Raw genomic sequence first — 18,050 nt, forward strand, 5'->3', positions numbered from 1 at the left:
CTACTGGCTCATCAGAGCACCGCAAATTGCAACATAGGTCGGACTAGCACGGATACTCCACCCAGGGCCGTCGCCGCCAGTACCGTCATAGAACGTACTGAACACGAACGATGCGGGCTTATGGGTCGGCGCTTTTGCAAGTACTGCAATGCACAGAACCGTGACACCGACGGAATGCAAGAAGATAGATACGTTGTTAAGATATCTGAGCACGTGGACGCCGAAAGTGTTGACGAGGCCGTGTGAAACGAGCACAGCTGCGTAGATGCCGATGGTTTTGGCTGGCGAAGGTTCATAGCTCGGATTCTGAACGGTAGCCACAGTGGCGATCAATCCGGCTAGACCAAATGAGATTCCTGTCGTGACGGCCACCTGGCCGAGGAGATTAAACCAGCCTGTCAGCCAAGCTGCGAATGGTGACCACCGCGGCGGGGCCAGCAGCGCAGCCCAGAAGTACGGGCCACCACTGGTAGGTATGGCAGACACAATCTCAGCCATCGCAGTGGCAACCATGAGGGTGAAGAAAGAGACTATGATCCAGCCCACAGACATGACTGTCTCGTATGAGCAACAAGTTGCTGAAGGTAGGCTCTAAGCAGAGAACTTACCACCCGGACCGCCGGTGTTGAGTCCGTAAGAGAAGAGTGTTGTGATTCCAGTGATAACACTCTGCATACGGAATTAGCGGGCAGGAAGAACTTCGAAGCGATTGATGAGGTAAAGAAGAGAGAGCGTTGACTCACGATAATGGAAAAGGACACGCCAAAGTTGTGAGCCAGGCCCCAATCACGCCGTAGTTCTTGTTTGTATCCGAATTGTGCCAGGCGCCCCTCGTCGCGCTCCTCGTCCGAGTTGGAGGCGCGACGCTCAATGGGTGGTTCCTCCGCCATTGTTTCAATTGGCGTAGTTGGAGGTCGAATCTTTCTTGCCGCTTTGTCGAACGCGTTGAGAGCCTTGAGTTGCGCTGAAACCGGGATGCAAGCGCTTCAAAGCAGTGTTGTCCCTCACGGTGAGGCAAGAAAGGTCTGCGGTGGCAGCAGGATACTGGAGAGTCTAGAAGGTTACATCATACCTGAGATCTCTCCTCCCGAATGGGACAGGCGGTATTTAACTGAGCATGCGAGCGCCGCCGGTCACCTCTGGGTATGTCAAGCTACCTTACCAGAATGCTCACGCGTATACATGCGTCAAACCAATGACAAAAGCTGCATGGCATCCCTGGAATGATAAGGAACGGCCGATTATGATAATGAAATGAGAGATGAGAGATACAATGGACAAATGCTACCCGTCTGATCTCCACCAGTTGCCAGATCAGCAGGTAGGCGTTCGTGGGCCATCCTTGGGGGACCTGGATACCTGGGTACAGTACCTGGATATGGTCGGTGGCTCCGAGGAGCCAATCGTTTCCATTACGCAGCCGAAACGTCTTGTCTTTTGCTAATCGAGCTTCTAGGCGAATTGCCAGTTGACAAGCTCATCAAGCTTCTCTATCGGGCTTGAGAAGGCCCCGCTATCGCTGCTTAGCGGGCTCTTGGGGATGCTTATCTCTCCGCGTCGACGCATGCCGAGCTCGACATTTCCCGAGAGGGTAAGGTTGGCCCTCGATGAGCGGAGCCATCCGCCAATGCGCCCTGCCACCAGCACTATCTTCAGTGGGGGCTATCATGAAGTGCCGCGGTAGTGCCTAGGCCGTCCGTCCACGTAGTGTAGTGTCGGCTCCAACGAAGACCCAAGATCTCATTCAGGGACACCCAGAGACTAGACGTGGAACTACCATGTGCTTACAGTGGTAAGATGCACACGAGCGAGGCGCATCTGTCTTCAAGGCCTACGGTATAAAGTAACCCGTCCTTCCCTACTTCCGTGTATTCGGCGGTGGTAGGCCAACCTCGGCTTGGCTACCTGCTAACCTAAACGACTAGCTGCACCGTTTTGAAATTGGACCTTGTTATGCTTGGAGTTATTGTAACCTTGAACAAGTCTATGCCATCTATGTAGGAGTAGGATGTGATAAGATCAAGAAGACCAATACTTAGATAACTCGGGCCGTCAGGATTGGATGTGGTCTTGATTGAACTCATGTTTCAAAGCCCGCCAAGGCTGATCTTGATTGTTAGGGCTTATCAGTCACACCACCACTGTAAGGTTGAGTCCTTATAGGCTTATACCCACGGATTCAATGTGTGCTCAGTGATGTGATGTGATGCACACCTGAATTCTTGGCTCTTCACGGCCGAATTTCTCACCTTTCAGATATACATGGAAGCTATTTCCCCTTTCCCACGGCCAACTCTTCAAATGATGTACCGAAAGCCTCTCGGGGTTCGAACATTATCCTCCTGATGGTCCCCCCCTTCGCGGAATGCCTTGTCAAGTTGTTTGTTCTCTCGCCACAGCAAGAAGCTGAAAATCGCTGAAATAACTCCTACCAAGAGGCAAAAAGCCATGGATATCAAAGAACCTTTCCTGTAATACGGGCCCTCGCTCGCTGGGAAGAGATTCGTTCCGACAAGAGGACCACATTGCCCCAAGGTTGCAAATATCGCCCAACCCCCCGTCCTCTTGCTTTCTGTGCTGTGGATGTTGGATACCCATGATATAAGAAGTGCTATGGAGACGAAAATCGTGATTGCCAAATAGATGCCGATATATCGAGGAGCCGGAGCTGTTGTAGTCGCCAAGAGAATGAATCCGACGGCAGCCACAAATGCAAAGAAAGTGACAAATGGGCCGCGTAGGCGAACTCGATCGGACGTGAAACATACGACAATGATCGTAAAGAAGCAAAGTAGATATGGCGGAGCAGATAATCCATTCGACTGGATCCTCGAAAAAGCGCCAATTTCTGCTATGATTGTGGGAACGAACAGAGGCAAGGACGCAAAGGAAACATTGCATGAAAAATACATGATGCCGGGTAGGTAGCCTGAGTCGTCGATTAGCATACTTGTCACTATAGTCTCTTATGTGTAAGACATGATGCGTCATACTTCTCCAGTCAGTGAAAGCCGACTGTAATTCTCTCCATCTCAAGCCAGCATGCTGTTCTGTGTCGGCAATCTGGCCGCGTTTGATACAATGAACTGCTATAGCCTTCTCTCTGTCACTTAGAAAGTTGGCTTGGCTTAAGTTATCAGGAAGAAAAAAGAACGCGACAACGACCATGACATAGGTTGGCAGGCCCTCTATGAGAAACAAGATTCGCCAGGACTCTAGGTGGCTCTTGATTTTCAAAATGGCGTATCCTAGAGCACCACCATAGGCATTGGCCAAGGCAGACCCGGAGAGAAATATGCCTTGTCGAAAGCCAACGTTCGTCCTTGGGTAGAAAAAAGACAAATACAAGGGAACACCGGCATACATGGCCTCGAACACTCCGAGTAAAAATCTCAGCGTCACTAATCCTGCATAATTGTGCACCGGGGCCTGTATTGATGAGATTGACGACCATGTAAACACAACACACGGGCACCAAATATGAGCCGGAAATTGTTTCCATCCTGCTGCAGTCCACTGCGAAAGAATATCTGAAATATTGTCAGGGTCGAATCCGAGCATTGGTTGTGCCGTAATAACTTACAGCCAATGTAAAAAACAGTCCCCAACATGTTGTAGTTTGAACTGCTCAGATTTATACTCTCGTCCAGCCCGGCTACATGGGCATTTCCGAGATTGGATCGATCCAGAACTGACAGCATATAGATGGTAAATATGATTGGCATCAATCTCCAGTCCATCTTGCGCAGAACAGCGGCTTCCTCGTCTGCAGTGGGGACGACGAAGCTGTCATGGCTTGTGTCCTCTGCATGTTCGGCCTTCTCAACAGAATGCACTTCGTGTTTCGTTCGAATAGCTTCCATGTCTCATCAAACAAAAAGGCCAACAGACGATGCTAGTAATCTGGAATAGAGTAGCGATGAAAAAATGATTGATATGAGGGTATTATAGCCGTTCCCATCAGTCCCCGCCATGATCGATTGTCATATGCCTCAATGATCATCATAGACCATGCCTTCATTGGCTAGAAGTGTACGTCGATAAACATGACACATGATGCGGGGAAGTTACTGCCGGCGAGTCTCCCCGGGGTTTATGCTCGGGTACTTTTGTCTTGAATATGTGTTAGCCAGTAAAATTGCTATGATGGGTCGGACGCAGTGCCTCGTAGCATGCAGAACGTTTAATCAGGGAACAAGGTAGTACTCAAGCATGCCGGAAATATTTGACTGCTTGGTCGGAATGTCTCTACTGTCGTTTTTGGGGAGTTGTCGAGTGGCCGACGTTCCTTACCCATAAGAGAACATGATCGGCAGGCAGAAGATGAGGAGTGCGAACTGCAAGTAACTGGGATGCCTATAGATTTATATCTGAATGCAATATAGGTTCCAGCCGACTACAGATGTTTCTGTTTCTTCTGCAGCCGTATAATCACCATTTGACCTATAATTACAGTGTAAAATGTTGTATGAAGAGATTTTCGATGTCGTGGTAGTGGGAGGAGGTAACGCTGGCTTCTCGGCCGCGACCACAGCTGCGCAATCTGGAGCTCGGGTTTGTGTCGTCGAAAAGGCTCCCTTTGATGATGCCGGAGGGAATACATACTATACGGCAGCAGGATACCGGTGTTGTTTCGATGGGCTGCAGGATCTGTTGCCTTTCCTCTTCCAGCCCGATGGGACAAAGGGCCTGCCCAAAGACCTCATTGCAAAGATCGAAATGGCACCATATACGAAAGAACATTTCCACGCTGTACAGATCCCTCAAGCACCAGAAATCTTCAATAAGTATGTACTTATGATTCTCAGGACATCAATAGAGTAACAAAGGGCCGCGCCGATCCGGTACTGGCAGCTGTACTAGTTGATAATTCTCGAGCTGCCCTACAATGGCTCATCGACAACGGAGCGCGCTTCATGTTATCCTTCAACCGCCAGGCGTTTCTTGTCGACGGAAAGTTCAAGTTCTGGGGTGGAATGGTAATGAACATGATTGGTGAGTCCTAAAGATTGCTTTATTTGGTGTTATCCACTCAAAAAGTGTAGGTCAAGGCAAAGAACTGTTTGCTTGGCATCTAGACGTCGCAATAAAACACGGGGTAACCGTATACTTTGATACACCGGCCATTGAGATCATTACCGAGACTATCACGAACGAGGTCTTGGGTATCAAAGTTTTGCGAGACGGCAAAATAAGCAGTATTGGGGCTAGAGGGGGCATAGTACTTGCTTGTGGAGGATTCCAAGCCTCGCCTGCATTGAGAGCGAAATATCTTGGCCCGGGTTGGGATCTAGCCCATGTTCGAGGAAGCAGATATAATACCGGCGACGGCCACACGATGGCTCGTGACATTGGCGCAAAACTTGAGGGGAACTATTCGTCTTGTCACTCCGTTGCCTGGGATGGAAATTCCCCTAGGTCATCTGGAAACAGGACATTGACGAACCAGTACACAAAATCGGGCTATCCACTCGGTGTCATGGTGAATGTAGAGGGCAAGCGCTTCGTCGACGAGGGGTTTGACCTTCGAAATTTCACCTATGCCGTCTTTGGTAAAGAAATACTTCGGCAACCACAGGGTATCGCGTTTCAAATATGGGATGCCAACGGATCCAAGTGGCTGAGGAAGGAGGAGTATGCCGATGATGTGACGACGAACTTGAGAGCAGAGACGATTGAGCAGCTAGCGGATAGTCTCGTGCTTAAGGGGCTGAGGAGTAAAAAACAATTTTTGGAGACTATCGATCAATATAATATTGCATGCAAGGCATTTCGAAGGGCCAATCCCGGTAGGAAGTTCGATCCTGCAATTCGTGACGGGATGTCGACTCAAAGCGAGTGCCACTCTCTTGAAATTGGCAAAACCAATTGGGCAGTTCCAATCGAGAAAGGTCCATTTCAAGCCGTCGAGGTTACCTGTGGAATTACCTTCACCTTTGGTGGACTGGCTGTGACGCCAACAGGCAAGGTTCTAAGCGAGGCAACTCTCAGGCCAATTCAGGGACTTTGGTGTGCTGGAGAGATTCTTGGTGGACTCTTCTGGGACAACTACCCTGGAGGAAGCGGGTTGATGATGGGAACTGTGATGGGAAGAATTGCTGGAGAGGGGGCAGCAAAGAGGGCCAGTGAGAAAAAAGCAACGATCCATCGTACCCATTTTCATTTATAAATTCAGGATCAGTGTTCCAAGTTAATCGCGTTGTGCTGACTAGATTGACCCCTGGTTGTACTAGATGGATCTTCGCATCAATTTCGTATGACTCAGGGAAGATTTGAGGTTTGGATCGATGTCTCGAGCAGCATGATTATTGTGGTCACCCAGCCACTTCGCGAATGTACGAGATTGCATCAACCTAGTGGTATCTAACTCAGTTACTGAAACTGTAAATTCTGGAGACTATTGACCGTGCCGCGCCGAGGGTTCGATATGTACAAACGGGGGTTGTTGTACTAGTCATCAGGAGTGTTGAGTCTGCTTTTCGAGTAAACCAGTCGTTGTTCAGCAGTCTCCTCCTGGTCCTCCTTACCGAATGTTGTAATACTGAATTCAGGAACTCGTCGCGTCTCCGCTCGCAGCAGCCCCGCCGGGTTCAGTTGTTTGCGTCTCCTGCTTTGTTCCTCCCTCTCCTCGGCCTCCATTGTCTTCTCTTCTTCCTCGCTCAACATCGTACCCACGATGCTTAGATATCCGTGATCCCCAACGCGGCCGATCTCAAAATCTCTGATTCTGAACAGCAATGTACCGCGGACAGCGTTCCCAGACGCATCCACCCAGTAACCTGTTGTGTGCATTTGGTGAAGAGACTGGTTTTCGTCGGCAAAGGTATCGTCACGCAATTGTCCATCAGCGCTCTCGACTGGCTTTATGGCGCCATTGCCTTCCTCTGAGTCGGCATTAAGACAATCGATCCACTTCCAGCCGGGAGGCAGCCGTTTAGCATCGATGCTGGCAGAGAATTTCTCCCAGCAAAGAACTCCGACATGCCCTTCATTCTGGAGATTGACCCGACCTTCCATCCAAGCGCCTCGAGTGGGAACAAACAGAGAGACCTGGAGGCGCATAAGTCAGCACATACACACGGACTAGATAGCGGAACAGCCATTTTTGTATGATGGGAGACTACCAACTCACATCCACTGTTAGCCAGCCGAAGCCGACAGCATATTCATCGATTGATTCTAGTATGGCGGGCGTGTCGTCTGCCTGAGGAGAGCCGCGGGTGGTAGGACGATGTGCTATGGAGACATTGCTATATCCGAGAACCACACCTCGAAGCATAGGCGAATAATGATTGACTAATGGTTCCAGATGTTGCTTGGCAATACTGCTGATAGGTGTTGCAAATCCGGCAGGATATAGAGGAAGATATAGGTATACTTTTTGGGTGAAAAAGGGAAAACTGGGTGTTGCCGGGGCGTTGACAGGCTGGAGATGTGACTTTGTTGGCACGTCAATGTCCATGAAATCAACGTCTGCAGGGGGCGCGACTAAGTCCTTGTCCCGCTGTCTGCTCTTGTCTTTTCGCTCTTCGGCCTTCCCGGTCGACGAACGACGGCTTGCTTCCATAGCAATGTTCTGCGCGCCATCCGCATTCTTCCGCTTCTTCTTCTTCTTTTTAAGCTCGATGTGATCTTCTAAACTCCCTGTATGGCGTAGCTCAAGATCGGAGGGGTTGGCTGCCGCTTCTATGATGTCTTGGCCATGCATATTCTTCCGAGACTTCTTTTTGCTCTTTGTATGCTCCTCCATAAATCCGGTAGATGGATGCTCTTCCGCGACACTCATTCTGCCGGCCGTGCGCAGGGCAGTCGAGTCCTTGGTCATGCCAGGAGCAACGTCGACAGGATTGTGGGCTTCGTCAATGGGAACCGCCTCGCTCCTTCGAGACTGCTTAGACTTCTTCCGCTTGTTCTTCTTGCGCTCGACGTCGCGGATCTCCAGAGCCAGCTGCGCATTGGGGGATGTGTCGCCAGTTTCGTCATTGGTCTCGTCGCTACCTTGCTTCCTATGCTTTTTGTGTCTTCTGGGCGCGTCGCCATCGTCGCCGTCTCGGGCTCGCTTACGGTCTGACTTGTCCTTTTTATGTCGTTTCTCTGATTTAAGGCCGTCCATGTCGGTGGCTGAGGCCGGCTGAACCGAGGGATCAGAGGGAGCCACGATGGAAAGAGCGCTCCCCCTCGCTGCGATAGTGGCGTACTCTTCAAATAAAAGGCGGTTGTCAAGGCTGTCTGTGGTAGTGAGCGATGGCTCTTGTAAACGGAGAGCCCAACTTTTTTTTAACCCCCGTAAAGTCGACTGGCAGAAAAATTCGCGGCAGGGCAGTTGCAGGTCGAGGAGGTGGCGGCTAGCAGCTCCTACTGGACGAGACTTTCACCGCCTATTTAGTACAACCTGGGATCCCCCAGGATTACCAACGTTCATTCGCACACAATAATATCACTGGCTTTCCTTCTGCTTGAAAGGTCACTTTCTCACCAAATGAGCTGGACGAGTTACCTGCTGATCTCTCATGTACTCTCAGAGCCTACTTCAGAAGTGATCAGAGGTGTTTGCCAACAGTACGAAAGATACAAAATTTTCTGACCACCCTTTATGGAAAGAGCACGTATCTCCTAGCTTCCGCATTAACGTTGATAATCCCGGTGGATTGTCTTTACCCAGGTACGTATCTACTTGGGTAGCTTAGCTCCTTAGCCTCCTGTCCTTAGGTGACCCCGCCACGTACAATAACTGAATTAGGTATGCAAGTAAATGATGGACCAATTCGAAGTCCATCTGCAGGTCGCGAATATGGTGCTCGTCGAGAATTATTTGCCAGCAAGCAAGCTTCCAAGATCCTCGAGATAGTAGGCGGGTCCCATGGCTCGCTGAATAGTCAGATTGATCTCTTTTCTGATTGACTGTGGCCGACTAATTAACCAACGAACTGTCGCAGCTGGGTATTCAGACATCCTCAGGTATATTCAGATTAAGCCTTTCTTCTTCCCCGTCTTCATTCCCTGGAGCGGAACCCTAGGATTCATGGTGACTAAGCGCTGGCTCGTGGAAAACGAGGGGCATACCTGCCAATCCCTCTCATGTGCTCCGCTGATGTTAGTAGGATAGGGTCCTTAAGCATGTAATGTATCTAAGTAGGTATTTAGGTAGCTAGGTCCTTGAACTTTTAGTTCCATGACGTGCGTGCTAGACAGGATGGTACTGTAGCCGGCCAAAATTGCGTGCGACACATAGATAGGTCTGCAGACATGCTTCCCCTCTGCGGAGTGTCGTGATCGCGATATCCACTTATTAGTCCAGCTGTAGAGGACACAAATTCCTACTTTCCTATTATATAATATCTGCCATCTAATCTCGGCCCTGACACGAAGATGGAGAGTCAGCTCTAGCAAGTATATGTATACACATACGCGACAATTTCCACTCTTCCGCGTTGAGTGATCGGAAGAACAACCTGTCGGGCGTCGGGCACGTTCTTTGCCAATCGTCCCTAAATCATCAGGACCGAGCCGTGCTTAAAGTCGAAGAGTTGGACTTATACGACAATCTTGTACACGCTCGTCACTAGAACCTTTGTCGGCCGTGACATCATCATGGCAACCTTTCGACCATCACATATTCTTCTATTTGGCGCGACTGGCAAAATCGGCAAGTTCATCACTGAGGCCGTGATCAATGCGAAGCCGTCGTTTGATCATCTGGCCATCTTCACTTCACCGAGCACCGTTGCTAACAAGCCCGACCTTCTGAACAAATGGAAGTCGGAGGGCGTCTCGGTGATCGTAGGTGACGTGGACAAAGACGAAGATGTCAGGGCAGCCTATGACGGTGTCGATACGGTTGTCTCAGCCGTCGGTCGCGAAGCCATTGACAAGCAGATCAGGCTCATCCGGCTAGCCGAAGAGTCAGGCTCTGTGAAGTGGTTCTTTCCATCTGAGTATGGCACAGACATTGAGTATGGGCCCCAGAGCCCTGATGAGAAGCCTCATCAAAAGAAGCTGGCTGTTCGCAAGTTCATCCGCGAGAACGTGCAGCACCTTAAGATCACCTATCTAGTAACGGGGCCGTACTTCGACATGTGGGCTCACACCACCGCAGGAGCGGAAGAGGCAGGCGGCTTTGATGTCAGGCACAAGGAGGCAGATCTCGTCGAGGACGGTGAGGGCAAGATTGGCTTCACCACCATGGCCGAGTAAGCAGCTAAGATCCCCCTTATCCTCTTTCAAGTGGCTATGTGTTAGCATCTAAGCCGACGAAGCTGACCTGCGACTCGTTACACAGCGTGGGCAAACTTCTCGTTGCAGCATTGCAGCACCCTGGGGCGTCCTTCAACCAGGCCCTCAAAGTCCAGTCGTTTGTAGTGACACCCAACCAGGTGGTGGCGGAGTACGAGAAGCAGACTGGGACTAAGTGGAAGGTGTCGTATACATCTCTTGACAGGATCAGAGAACTGGAAGCAGAGCTGTGGGCGCGTGGCAAGCCCCAGGCCACCAGCGTCACCCTGCAGCGTATCTGGGCAGAGGGTGGGACTCTGTACGAGAAATCGGACAATGAGAAGATTGGTGTGAAGTCTGAGGATTTGGACTCGTTGGCTGTAGCAGTGAGGCGTGACATCGAAGACCAGCAAGCTTGAAATGCAGGGACAAGAACCAGCATGGACTCTTCATGAAGGCTGCCTAGGTAGATAGGTATACATCCGTTACGCTGTGAGGCTGGTTCATGTAAGGAAGGGGGGTCCTCGCTGTGAGTGAAGTGCGTCTCCGCCCAGATATTTATACCTACCTGAGTAGGTATGAAGAAGAGAAGGCGGCTTGACTGAGAAAAGACTGAGCATAGACACTGCATCTGGATCTTTACGATCTAGACTAGGCACTATCTAGGTCAGAGAAGCATTGCGTGTTACCTGCGGCCCCTGGATGGACATGATGGTTGGTGTTGCTGATTGGTATCCGGGGGGAAAACGAGGTGTCATCCTTCGAGTCTCTACCTTATCATCCGCCTGAAAATCCGGGGAATTGCATATGCTAGGCGGGTTGAAGCTACCTAGGTACCTACACTAGATACCTAGGCAGGTATCTAATAGGGTAAGGTCCCCGTCAGCTATCCACCATCCCGTCCACGTTGAAAGCTCAGCACACCAACCTGCTCTGCACATCTTCAAGTGTCTTACCTTGATGGTTTGATCTTGGGCTTCCTCACCAACTCTTTGAATTTCCTCCGCTGGGACCAAGCTGCTTGCTCTGCTTGCTCTGCTTGCTCTACTTTTCTGCCCCGCCTCTTCTGGTTACTGATCGACCAAGCCAACTGACTGACCGACCGACCATCCGTCAGTCTGTCCGCCATGACCCTGACTGGCGGCTTTCGAAAGCTCGCCCATGATGTGTCGCCATACCTGCTTCTCCTGATTGCCATCACCACGTTAGGCCCGTTCCAATTCGGATTCCACTTGGTACGTCTTGTCTCTTCTTCATATTCACTTCTAAGGCGCAATGACTCTATGTTCCTCTACGCCAGCTAATCTCGCTGCTCGTCTCCCACTCAGGCCGAGCTCAACGCCCCGCAAGATGTCATCACCTGCAAGAAGAAGTCCATCTCGACCCTCGCCCGCACGGCTCGTTTGGCCATCAACCCCTCTACATCCGCCGCCATTTCCGACTGCATCCCCATGTCAGATGCCACCTTCGCTACCATCTCCTCAATCTTCACCATTGGTGGCTTGATTGGCGCGCTCGCTGCTGGGCCCATTACATCGTCTCGCGGGCGTTGGCTGTCGATCCAGATCACCGCCGCTCTGTACGTACTCGGTGCCGCCATCGAGACCCTCTCTCAGTCTCCCGTCGTCATGGCTGCCGGGAGGCTAATCTCAGGTGTTGGTGCCGGCGCCAGCACCGTCATCGTCCCTCTTTACATCTCCGAAGTGGCACCGCCTGCCGAGCGTGGCTTCTTCGGCGCTTTCACACAGATCAGCTGCAACACTGGCATTCTCACTGCACAGGCTCTAGGATACTTCTTGAGCCACGGCTCGGCGTGGCGATGGATCCTGGGAATCTGCGGCCTCATCGCAGCTGCCCAGGGCGCCCTGACTTTCTTCATCCCAGAGAGCCCCGCATGGTCAGCTACGGCCAAGCGGGATGTCGCAACCGCGAGACGAGTCCTGCAGCGCATTCGGGGACCTGCGGTTAACATAGACTCTGAGGTTGACGCTTGGGGGATCGGAGACGACGTGTTCACTGGTGATGCCGCTGCCGCTGAAGAGCAGGGGCTGTTGGCATCCGATTCTAACTCGCTCATCCCTGCCGCACGGGACGAAAGCAAGGCTGGCAAGTCCCATCTGAGTGTCTTCGGCGTCGTTCGGGATCCGCTGTACCGCCCTGCTATTATCGCCGTCGTGGGGATCATGTTCGCCCAGCAACTTTGTGGCATCAATTCAATTGTCATGTACTCGGTTTCACTCCTGTCCGGCCTGCTTCCTCTGAGCTCGGTTGTCCTAACCATCCTTGTATCGGCCGTCAACCTTGTCATGACAGCTGCCTGCTCACCGCTACCTGACAAGCTAGGACGCAAGACATGCTTACTTATATCTATCATCGGACAAGGTTCCAGCTCCTTGGCCCTTGCCCTGTCCATTGTTTTTGGGGTGAAGATTCTATCAGCTCTCTCTGTGCTCTTCTTCGTCGCCTTTTTTGCAGTCGGCCTGGGCCCGGTTCCGTTCATTCTTGCCTCTGAGCTAGTTGGACAAGAGGCCGTCGGCGCGACGCAATCATGGTCCCTAGCTGCAAACTACTCAGCTACGTTCCTTGTGGCACAGTTTTTTCCTATCATCAACACAGCCATGAATGAACGATTTGGTGGTGCAGGTTGGGTATATTTCCTATTTGCCGCCTTTGCACTTATCTTTACGCTCTTCATTTCATGGCGAGTACCGGAGACAAACGGGAAGAAAGATGCCGATGAAGTTTGGGGACGGACGCGACGTATTGACTAACGAGAAGGGATCTAGTTATATTTTACAATCATTTTCATAGCAACATGCCGTCTTTCGGCTTCATGATGATTGCTGAAACATTCGTTTGTTTTTGACCATTTCTTCCAGCAACCCAATACCCGCCTTGACGCCGTCTATTATATAAACGCGACGCCCAAGCTCTGTACCGTATTGCTCGATCGCAGCGGACCTGATAGTCTCTTCCAGCCCAGCCATCCCAGCACATCCCATGACGATACACTCAACGCTGCCGCCTTTTACCAGGAGCCGCTTCGTTGCGTCCTTCAGCTTCTGCTGGATGACCTCCGGGGAGATGTCCCCATGAAAATCACCAGCCACTAATCCCGTAGACTCCACCCCAGCAAATCTGGCATTAGGCACAGCACGGTCCTGCCCCAAGAAGTCTTTCACGCCGGTAGTCAGATGCTCCTCCCAGAATTTGCCTGTAGTGACCACCCCCCACGACCGGGTGTCAGGCATTTTTGGGAGGCTAAGCAGAGAGAGGGCTGTGACAATGCTCGCTTCAAAAATGCCAATCACTGCCAAGCTTTGCTCTTGTAGTGCCAGCATCTGAACAAGAGGGTGCACACTATAGCACGCAACCAAGACCGCATCGTAATCCTTCAGAGTTCCGCGGGCCACGAGATTGTCGAAGACAATACGGCTACTACTCTCGACATCATTGCCGTCATTGATACTTGCAGGGCTTTCAGGCGGTGCCGTATACGCGTAGATTTCGACAGACTAGCCGCGCCAGGTCAGTGATGGCTGTGCCCAGGATTTGTTTGTCACTACGGTGGAACCTACATTTGCAGGGTTGGTGCCCTTGATTGCTTCTATCATGCCTGAGGTCATGGACGCTGAAGAATTCGGGTTTATTACAAGGACCCTGACATTTCTCCGAAGGAGCTGAGTGGTCATTGCGAGGACAGTGATGGATACAAGTCGCACAGAATGAGTATTCGATTATGATATTACCAATGGTATGCTTTGGCAGCCGCTACTGGTCTGATAGTGGCTGCTCTCAGGAGTCAAGTTCAGCTTATCAATCTCAAGTGAGCCATCCAGGTAGGTAAAGAGGTGACTAAAGGGAGGTACCTATTCTACATGTAAATACCATTCAAAAGTGTAACGGCCTTGCCCACTCCGTGTCAGTTGCTGTGACTTCATCCAGAATGGCTCAGGGGTGGAAGTAACAAACTGCGGGGTATCACGTGCTGGTGCCTGCCCAGCCACAATGCCGCTGACGACAGTCTCGACGACGTTGGCATCCGATCAACCCCACCAACTCAACCTCCTTCTACAGCTACATACAGCTCACCCCGGTCAGCAGCTACACTTGACGACCTCTCTGAGTAGGCCGTGCCGTTCCTGTTCTTCGGAGAAAGGCGTGCAATTCAGAATGGCAGCTCCTCCGCCCATAGGTCAGCAATCTCCGCCTTCAACCCTGCCAGGGTGCATCCCAAGCTAACTCCTACGCTTCTCACAGTGCTCGACGGCGGTACCGGCTTCCTCAAGGTCGGATATGCCGCGCAAAACTTCCCCGAGTTCCAGTTTCCCTCGATCGTCGGCCGGCCGATTCTGCGAACGGAAGAGAAGGGCGACAATGACATGATCATCAAGGACATCATGTGCGGCGACGAGGCCGCAGCCGCACGTACCATGCTCCAGATCAGCTATCCCATGGAGAACGGCATCGTCAAGAAGTGGGACGACATGCAGCACCTGTGGGACTATACTTTCTTTGAGAAGATGCAGGTCGATCCTAGAGGGCGCAAAATCCTGTTGACGGAGCCTCCGATGAACCCGCTCAAGAACCGCGAGCAGATGTGCGAGGTTATGTTCGACCGCTATGGCTTTGGAGGGGTTTATGTCGCGATTCAGGCAGTCTTGGCTCTATATGCACAAGGTACGTTATTATCACACCCTTCAAGGTGCTTTGGACCAGAGAGGCTGGGCTGACCGAGCCCTCACAATAAAGGTCTAAGCTCCGGTGTCGTTGTTGATTCCGGTGATGGTGTTACCCACATCGTGCCTGTTTACGAGTCCGTTGTTCTCAACCATCTCACGCGGCGACTCGATGTGGCGGGTCGGGATGTCACCCGAAATCTCATCGCCCTACTGCTGAGACGAGGCTACGCTCTCAACCGAACGGCCGATTTCGAGACGGTGCGGCAGATCAAAGAAAAGCTGTGCTACGTTTCCTATGACTTGGAGTTGGATAAGCGCTTAAGCGAGGATACTACGGTACTGGTCGAGAGCTACACATTGCCTGATGGTCGTGTTATTCGTGTAGGCAGTGAACGATTCGAGGCGCCAGAATGCTTGTTCCAGCCTCATCTCGTCGACTGCGAACAGCCCGGGATCGCCGAGTTCCTTTTCAACACGATCCAGGCCGCAGATGTTGACGTTCGATCGTCTCTCTTCAAAGCGATTGTGCTTTCAGGTGGTAGCAGCATGTATCCTGGTCTGCCATCCAGATTGGAGAAGGAGCTTAAACAGCTGTGGCTGACCAGAGTGCTCGGCGGCAATCCGGAGAGGCTGAGCAAGTTTAAGGTCAGGATAGAGGATCCGCCACGACGGCGGCACATGGTGTTCTTAGGAGGCGCGGTGTTGGCTAATATCATGGCGGACAAAGAAAGTATGTGGATCACGAAGCAAGAATGGGAGGAGCAAGGACCGAGGGTGCTGGAGAAATTAGGACCGAGATAGTCAAGGCTATATCGGAGGCGCGCCTGTGTTTGGTTGAGGAGAGGAGCATGATTTGTGAAGTTAGACAAAGTTGAGGAAAAGCATTTAAAGGCCTCCATTGGAGTCTACTGCTTCCTTCTCACTCACTGTACTCTGCCGTCATCAGCCCAAAATGAAAGAAGTTAGTCCGTGACATACGAAGCAGTTGCCGGCAAATGTCTTGCAAGACTTCTGAAGAGAATATGCACTTGTATGAAACAGTTAGACAAATCGTTTGCCTGGAACAGAAGTCGAGAGAGAGGATAGCCCTACATCTACGATGGCAAAATCGAGGCCGGTGGCAGTTGTCAGTCCCTGATAGGCGCCAGCCACACCTGCCCCACTTGATCCGACTTCACTCTCCTTCACTGATCACCTTCGCCTGAGTAGTCTGCCACGACACCATCCGCCTGTAATCATCATCTTCATTTAACTTGAGTCGACCTTTAATAGTGCCGGTCCTACTTGCCATCCTTAACGTGGTCTTTCTACTTGGTCTGCTTTCTCACTAGAGGAGCAGTTTAGTATGCGGACGGTTTGAGAAACTCCCTGCTCTCTATCAAACATTGCTTGCATTCTCTACATCCACACTTGACTTTGCCCTGATGACGCCCTGGGCTCCGAGGACCAGGCTTTTCCTTCTGTTGCCGAGTCATTAAACCTTTTCTTTCTCCCGAGACGAACCCCGGACTACGGTTGCCCATGATGAGCCTCACGAATCCTCCATCGGGAGCCTCAGGACCCGGCTCTGTGTCTGCTGCAAGATCACAGACTTTGAAGAGGAGCGTGCAGGCTGCCTTTGAAGGTAGGTGCTTCGATCTTCATTTTGCCCGCCGTCCTTCCTTTTCGTATCACACTTCGTTTCGAAACCACTGCATCCGCGAGCAGAATTGTTCTTCAGCGGCTCATAACACCACCCTGGGTCTTATCTTCACTTTTTGGTATTGCGCAGTGTCCGTTACATCTCGAAAGACACGTGGCTTCCCAACGCACACATCACTTACGATATACACAGATCCTGCTGATCGGGGCATTGGCCCTGTGGGCTACCAGTCAAAAGTTCGTGTCATTGACAAATACAAGGTTGTGGGCTTTATTAGCAGTGGCACGTACGGCCGAGTATACAAGGCGCTCGGGAGGCAGGGCCAGACCGGCGAGTTTGCAATCAAGAAGTTCAAGCCGGACAAGGAAGGCGAGCAGATCGCGTACACCGGCATTTCTCAGTCTGCCGTCCGGGAAATGGCGCTCTGCAGCGAACTGAACCATCTCAATGTCATCAAGCTGATTGAGATTATCCTCGAGGACAAGTGCATCTTCATGGTCTTTGAGTATGCCGAGCACGATCTCCTCCAGATCATCCACCACCACACGCAACAACCACGACATCCCATTCCGCCGGCAACCATCAAGAGCATCATGTTTCAGCTCCTCAATGGGTGCCAGTACCTTCATGCAAACTGGGTTCTCCATCGCGACCTCAAACCGGCAAACATCATGGTCACATCCGCGGGGGAGGTCAAGATTGGTGATCTCGGTCTAGCACGCCTGTCCTACAAACCCTTGCACAGCCTGTTCAGCGGTGATAAGGTCGTCGTGACTATATGGTATCGTGCGCCTGAACTACTCCTGGGCAGCCGGCACTACACGGCTGCAATTGACATGTGGGCGGTAGGCTGCATCTTTGCTGAGCTGATGTCTTTGAGGCCTATTTTTAAGGGTGAGGAGGCGAAGATGGATTCCAAAAAGACGGTACCGTTCCAGCGCAACCAAATGCAGAAGATTGTGGACATCATGGGCCTGCCGACCAAAGAGCGCTGGCCGCTGCTAACGGCGATGCCCGAGTACAGTCAGTTGCAGACCCTCCAACCTCCGCTTGGCCTTGGGCCACACCACAGCCATCAATCTCACCACCATCATGGTGCCGCCCGTCAAGCCAGCGGAGGTTATCTAGAGAAATGGTACCACAGCACCATCAATGCGAGCACAGGCACCTCCTCACCAGCTGCGAGCGGGTCCGCGGCTTCGCTTACATCTCTTGGGACAGAAGGCTACAAGCTGCTAGCGGGACTCCTCGAGTACGACCCGGAAAAGCGGTTGACGGCTGCCCAGGCCCTACAACATCCTTTCTTCAGCGTCGGCGACCGTGTGAGCGCCAACTGCTTTGAGGGGCTAAAGGTGGAATATCCCCACAGGCGAGTCAGCCAGGACGACAACGATATCCGCACAAGCAGTCTTCCTGGGACGAAGCGCAGTGGACTGCCAGACGATTCACTGGTACGCCCAGGCAAGAGAGTCAAAGAGGGCTAGGTAAAGCTCATGGCAGGCATATGGAATGAA

At 51.7% G+C, this 18,050-nt stretch overlaps 6 protein-coding genes across 6 annotated transcripts; 4 read left to right on the forward strand and 2 right to left on the reverse strand.

Annotated features, from left to right (window-relative positions):
• UCRPA7_254 (putative apc amino acid permease protein) lies at positions 1-890 on the reverse strand (the record flags this gene model as incomplete). Its single annotated transcript, XM_007912851.1, has 3 exons — positions 1-554; positions 609-669; positions 744-890. 3 exons carry the CDS (start codon positions 888-890, stop codon positions 1-3), a joined length of 762 nt encoding a protein of 253 aa, XP_007911042.1.
• A 5,560-nt stretch (positions 891-6,450) lies between these two features.
• UCRPA7_255 (putative dna-dependent rna polymerase i subunit a43 protein) lies at positions 6,451-8,113 on the reverse strand (the record flags this gene model as incomplete). The annotated part of the gene is made up of 2 exons (XM_007912852.1): positions 6,451-7,050; positions 7,133-8,113. 2 exons carry the CDS (start codon positions 8,111-8,113, stop codon positions 6,451-6,453), a joined length of 1,581 nt encoding a protein of 526 aa, XP_007911043.1.
• Positions 8,114-9,591: 1,478 nt separating this feature from the next.
• On the forward strand, positions 9,592-10,631 carry UCRPA7_256 (putative isoflavone reductase family protein; the record flags this gene model as incomplete). The annotated part of the gene is made up of 2 exons (XM_007912853.1): positions 9,592-10,190; positions 10,280-10,631. 2 exons carry the CDS (start codon positions 9,592-9,594, stop codon positions 10,629-10,631), a joined length of 951 nt encoding a protein of 316 aa, XP_007911044.1.
• Positions 10,632-11,339: 708 nt separating this feature from the next.
• UCRPA7_257 (putative mfs glucose protein) lies at positions 11,340-12,983 on the forward strand (the record flags this gene model as incomplete). Its single annotated transcript, XM_007912854.1, has 2 exons — positions 11,340-11,447; positions 11,541-12,983. 2 exons carry the CDS (start codon positions 11,340-11,342, stop codon positions 12,981-12,983), a joined length of 1,551 nt encoding a protein of 516 aa, XP_007911045.1.
• A 1,402-nt stretch (positions 12,984-14,385) lies between these two features.
• Positions 14,386-15,695, forward strand: UCRPA7_258 (putative actin-like protein 2 protein; the record flags this gene model as incomplete). Its single annotated transcript, XM_007912855.1, has 3 exons — positions 14,386-14,407; positions 14,473-14,892; positions 14,965-15,695. 3 exons carry the CDS (start codon positions 14,386-14,388, stop codon positions 15,693-15,695), a joined length of 1,173 nt encoding a protein of 390 aa, XP_007911046.1.
• Positions 15,696-16,418: 723 nt separating this feature from the next.
• UCRPA7_259 (putative meiotic mrna stability protein kinase ssn3 protein) lies at positions 16,419-18,020 on the forward strand (the record flags this gene model as incomplete). Its single annotated transcript, XM_007912856.1, has 2 exons — positions 16,419-16,518; positions 16,666-18,020. 2 exons carry the CDS (start codon positions 16,419-16,421, stop codon positions 18,018-18,020), a joined length of 1,455 nt encoding a protein of 484 aa, XP_007911047.1.
• Positions 18,021-18,050: the final 30 nt, after the last annotated feature.

Source organism: Phaeoacremonium minimum (assembly GCF_000392275.1).
Source record: "Phaeoacremonium minimum UCRPA7 unplaced genomic scaffold PA7_03_scaffold_20, whole genome shotgun sequence".
Lineage (NCBI taxonomy): Eukaryota > Fungi > Ascomycota > Sordariomycetes > Togniniales > Togniniaceae > Phaeoacremonium > Phaeoacremonium minimum.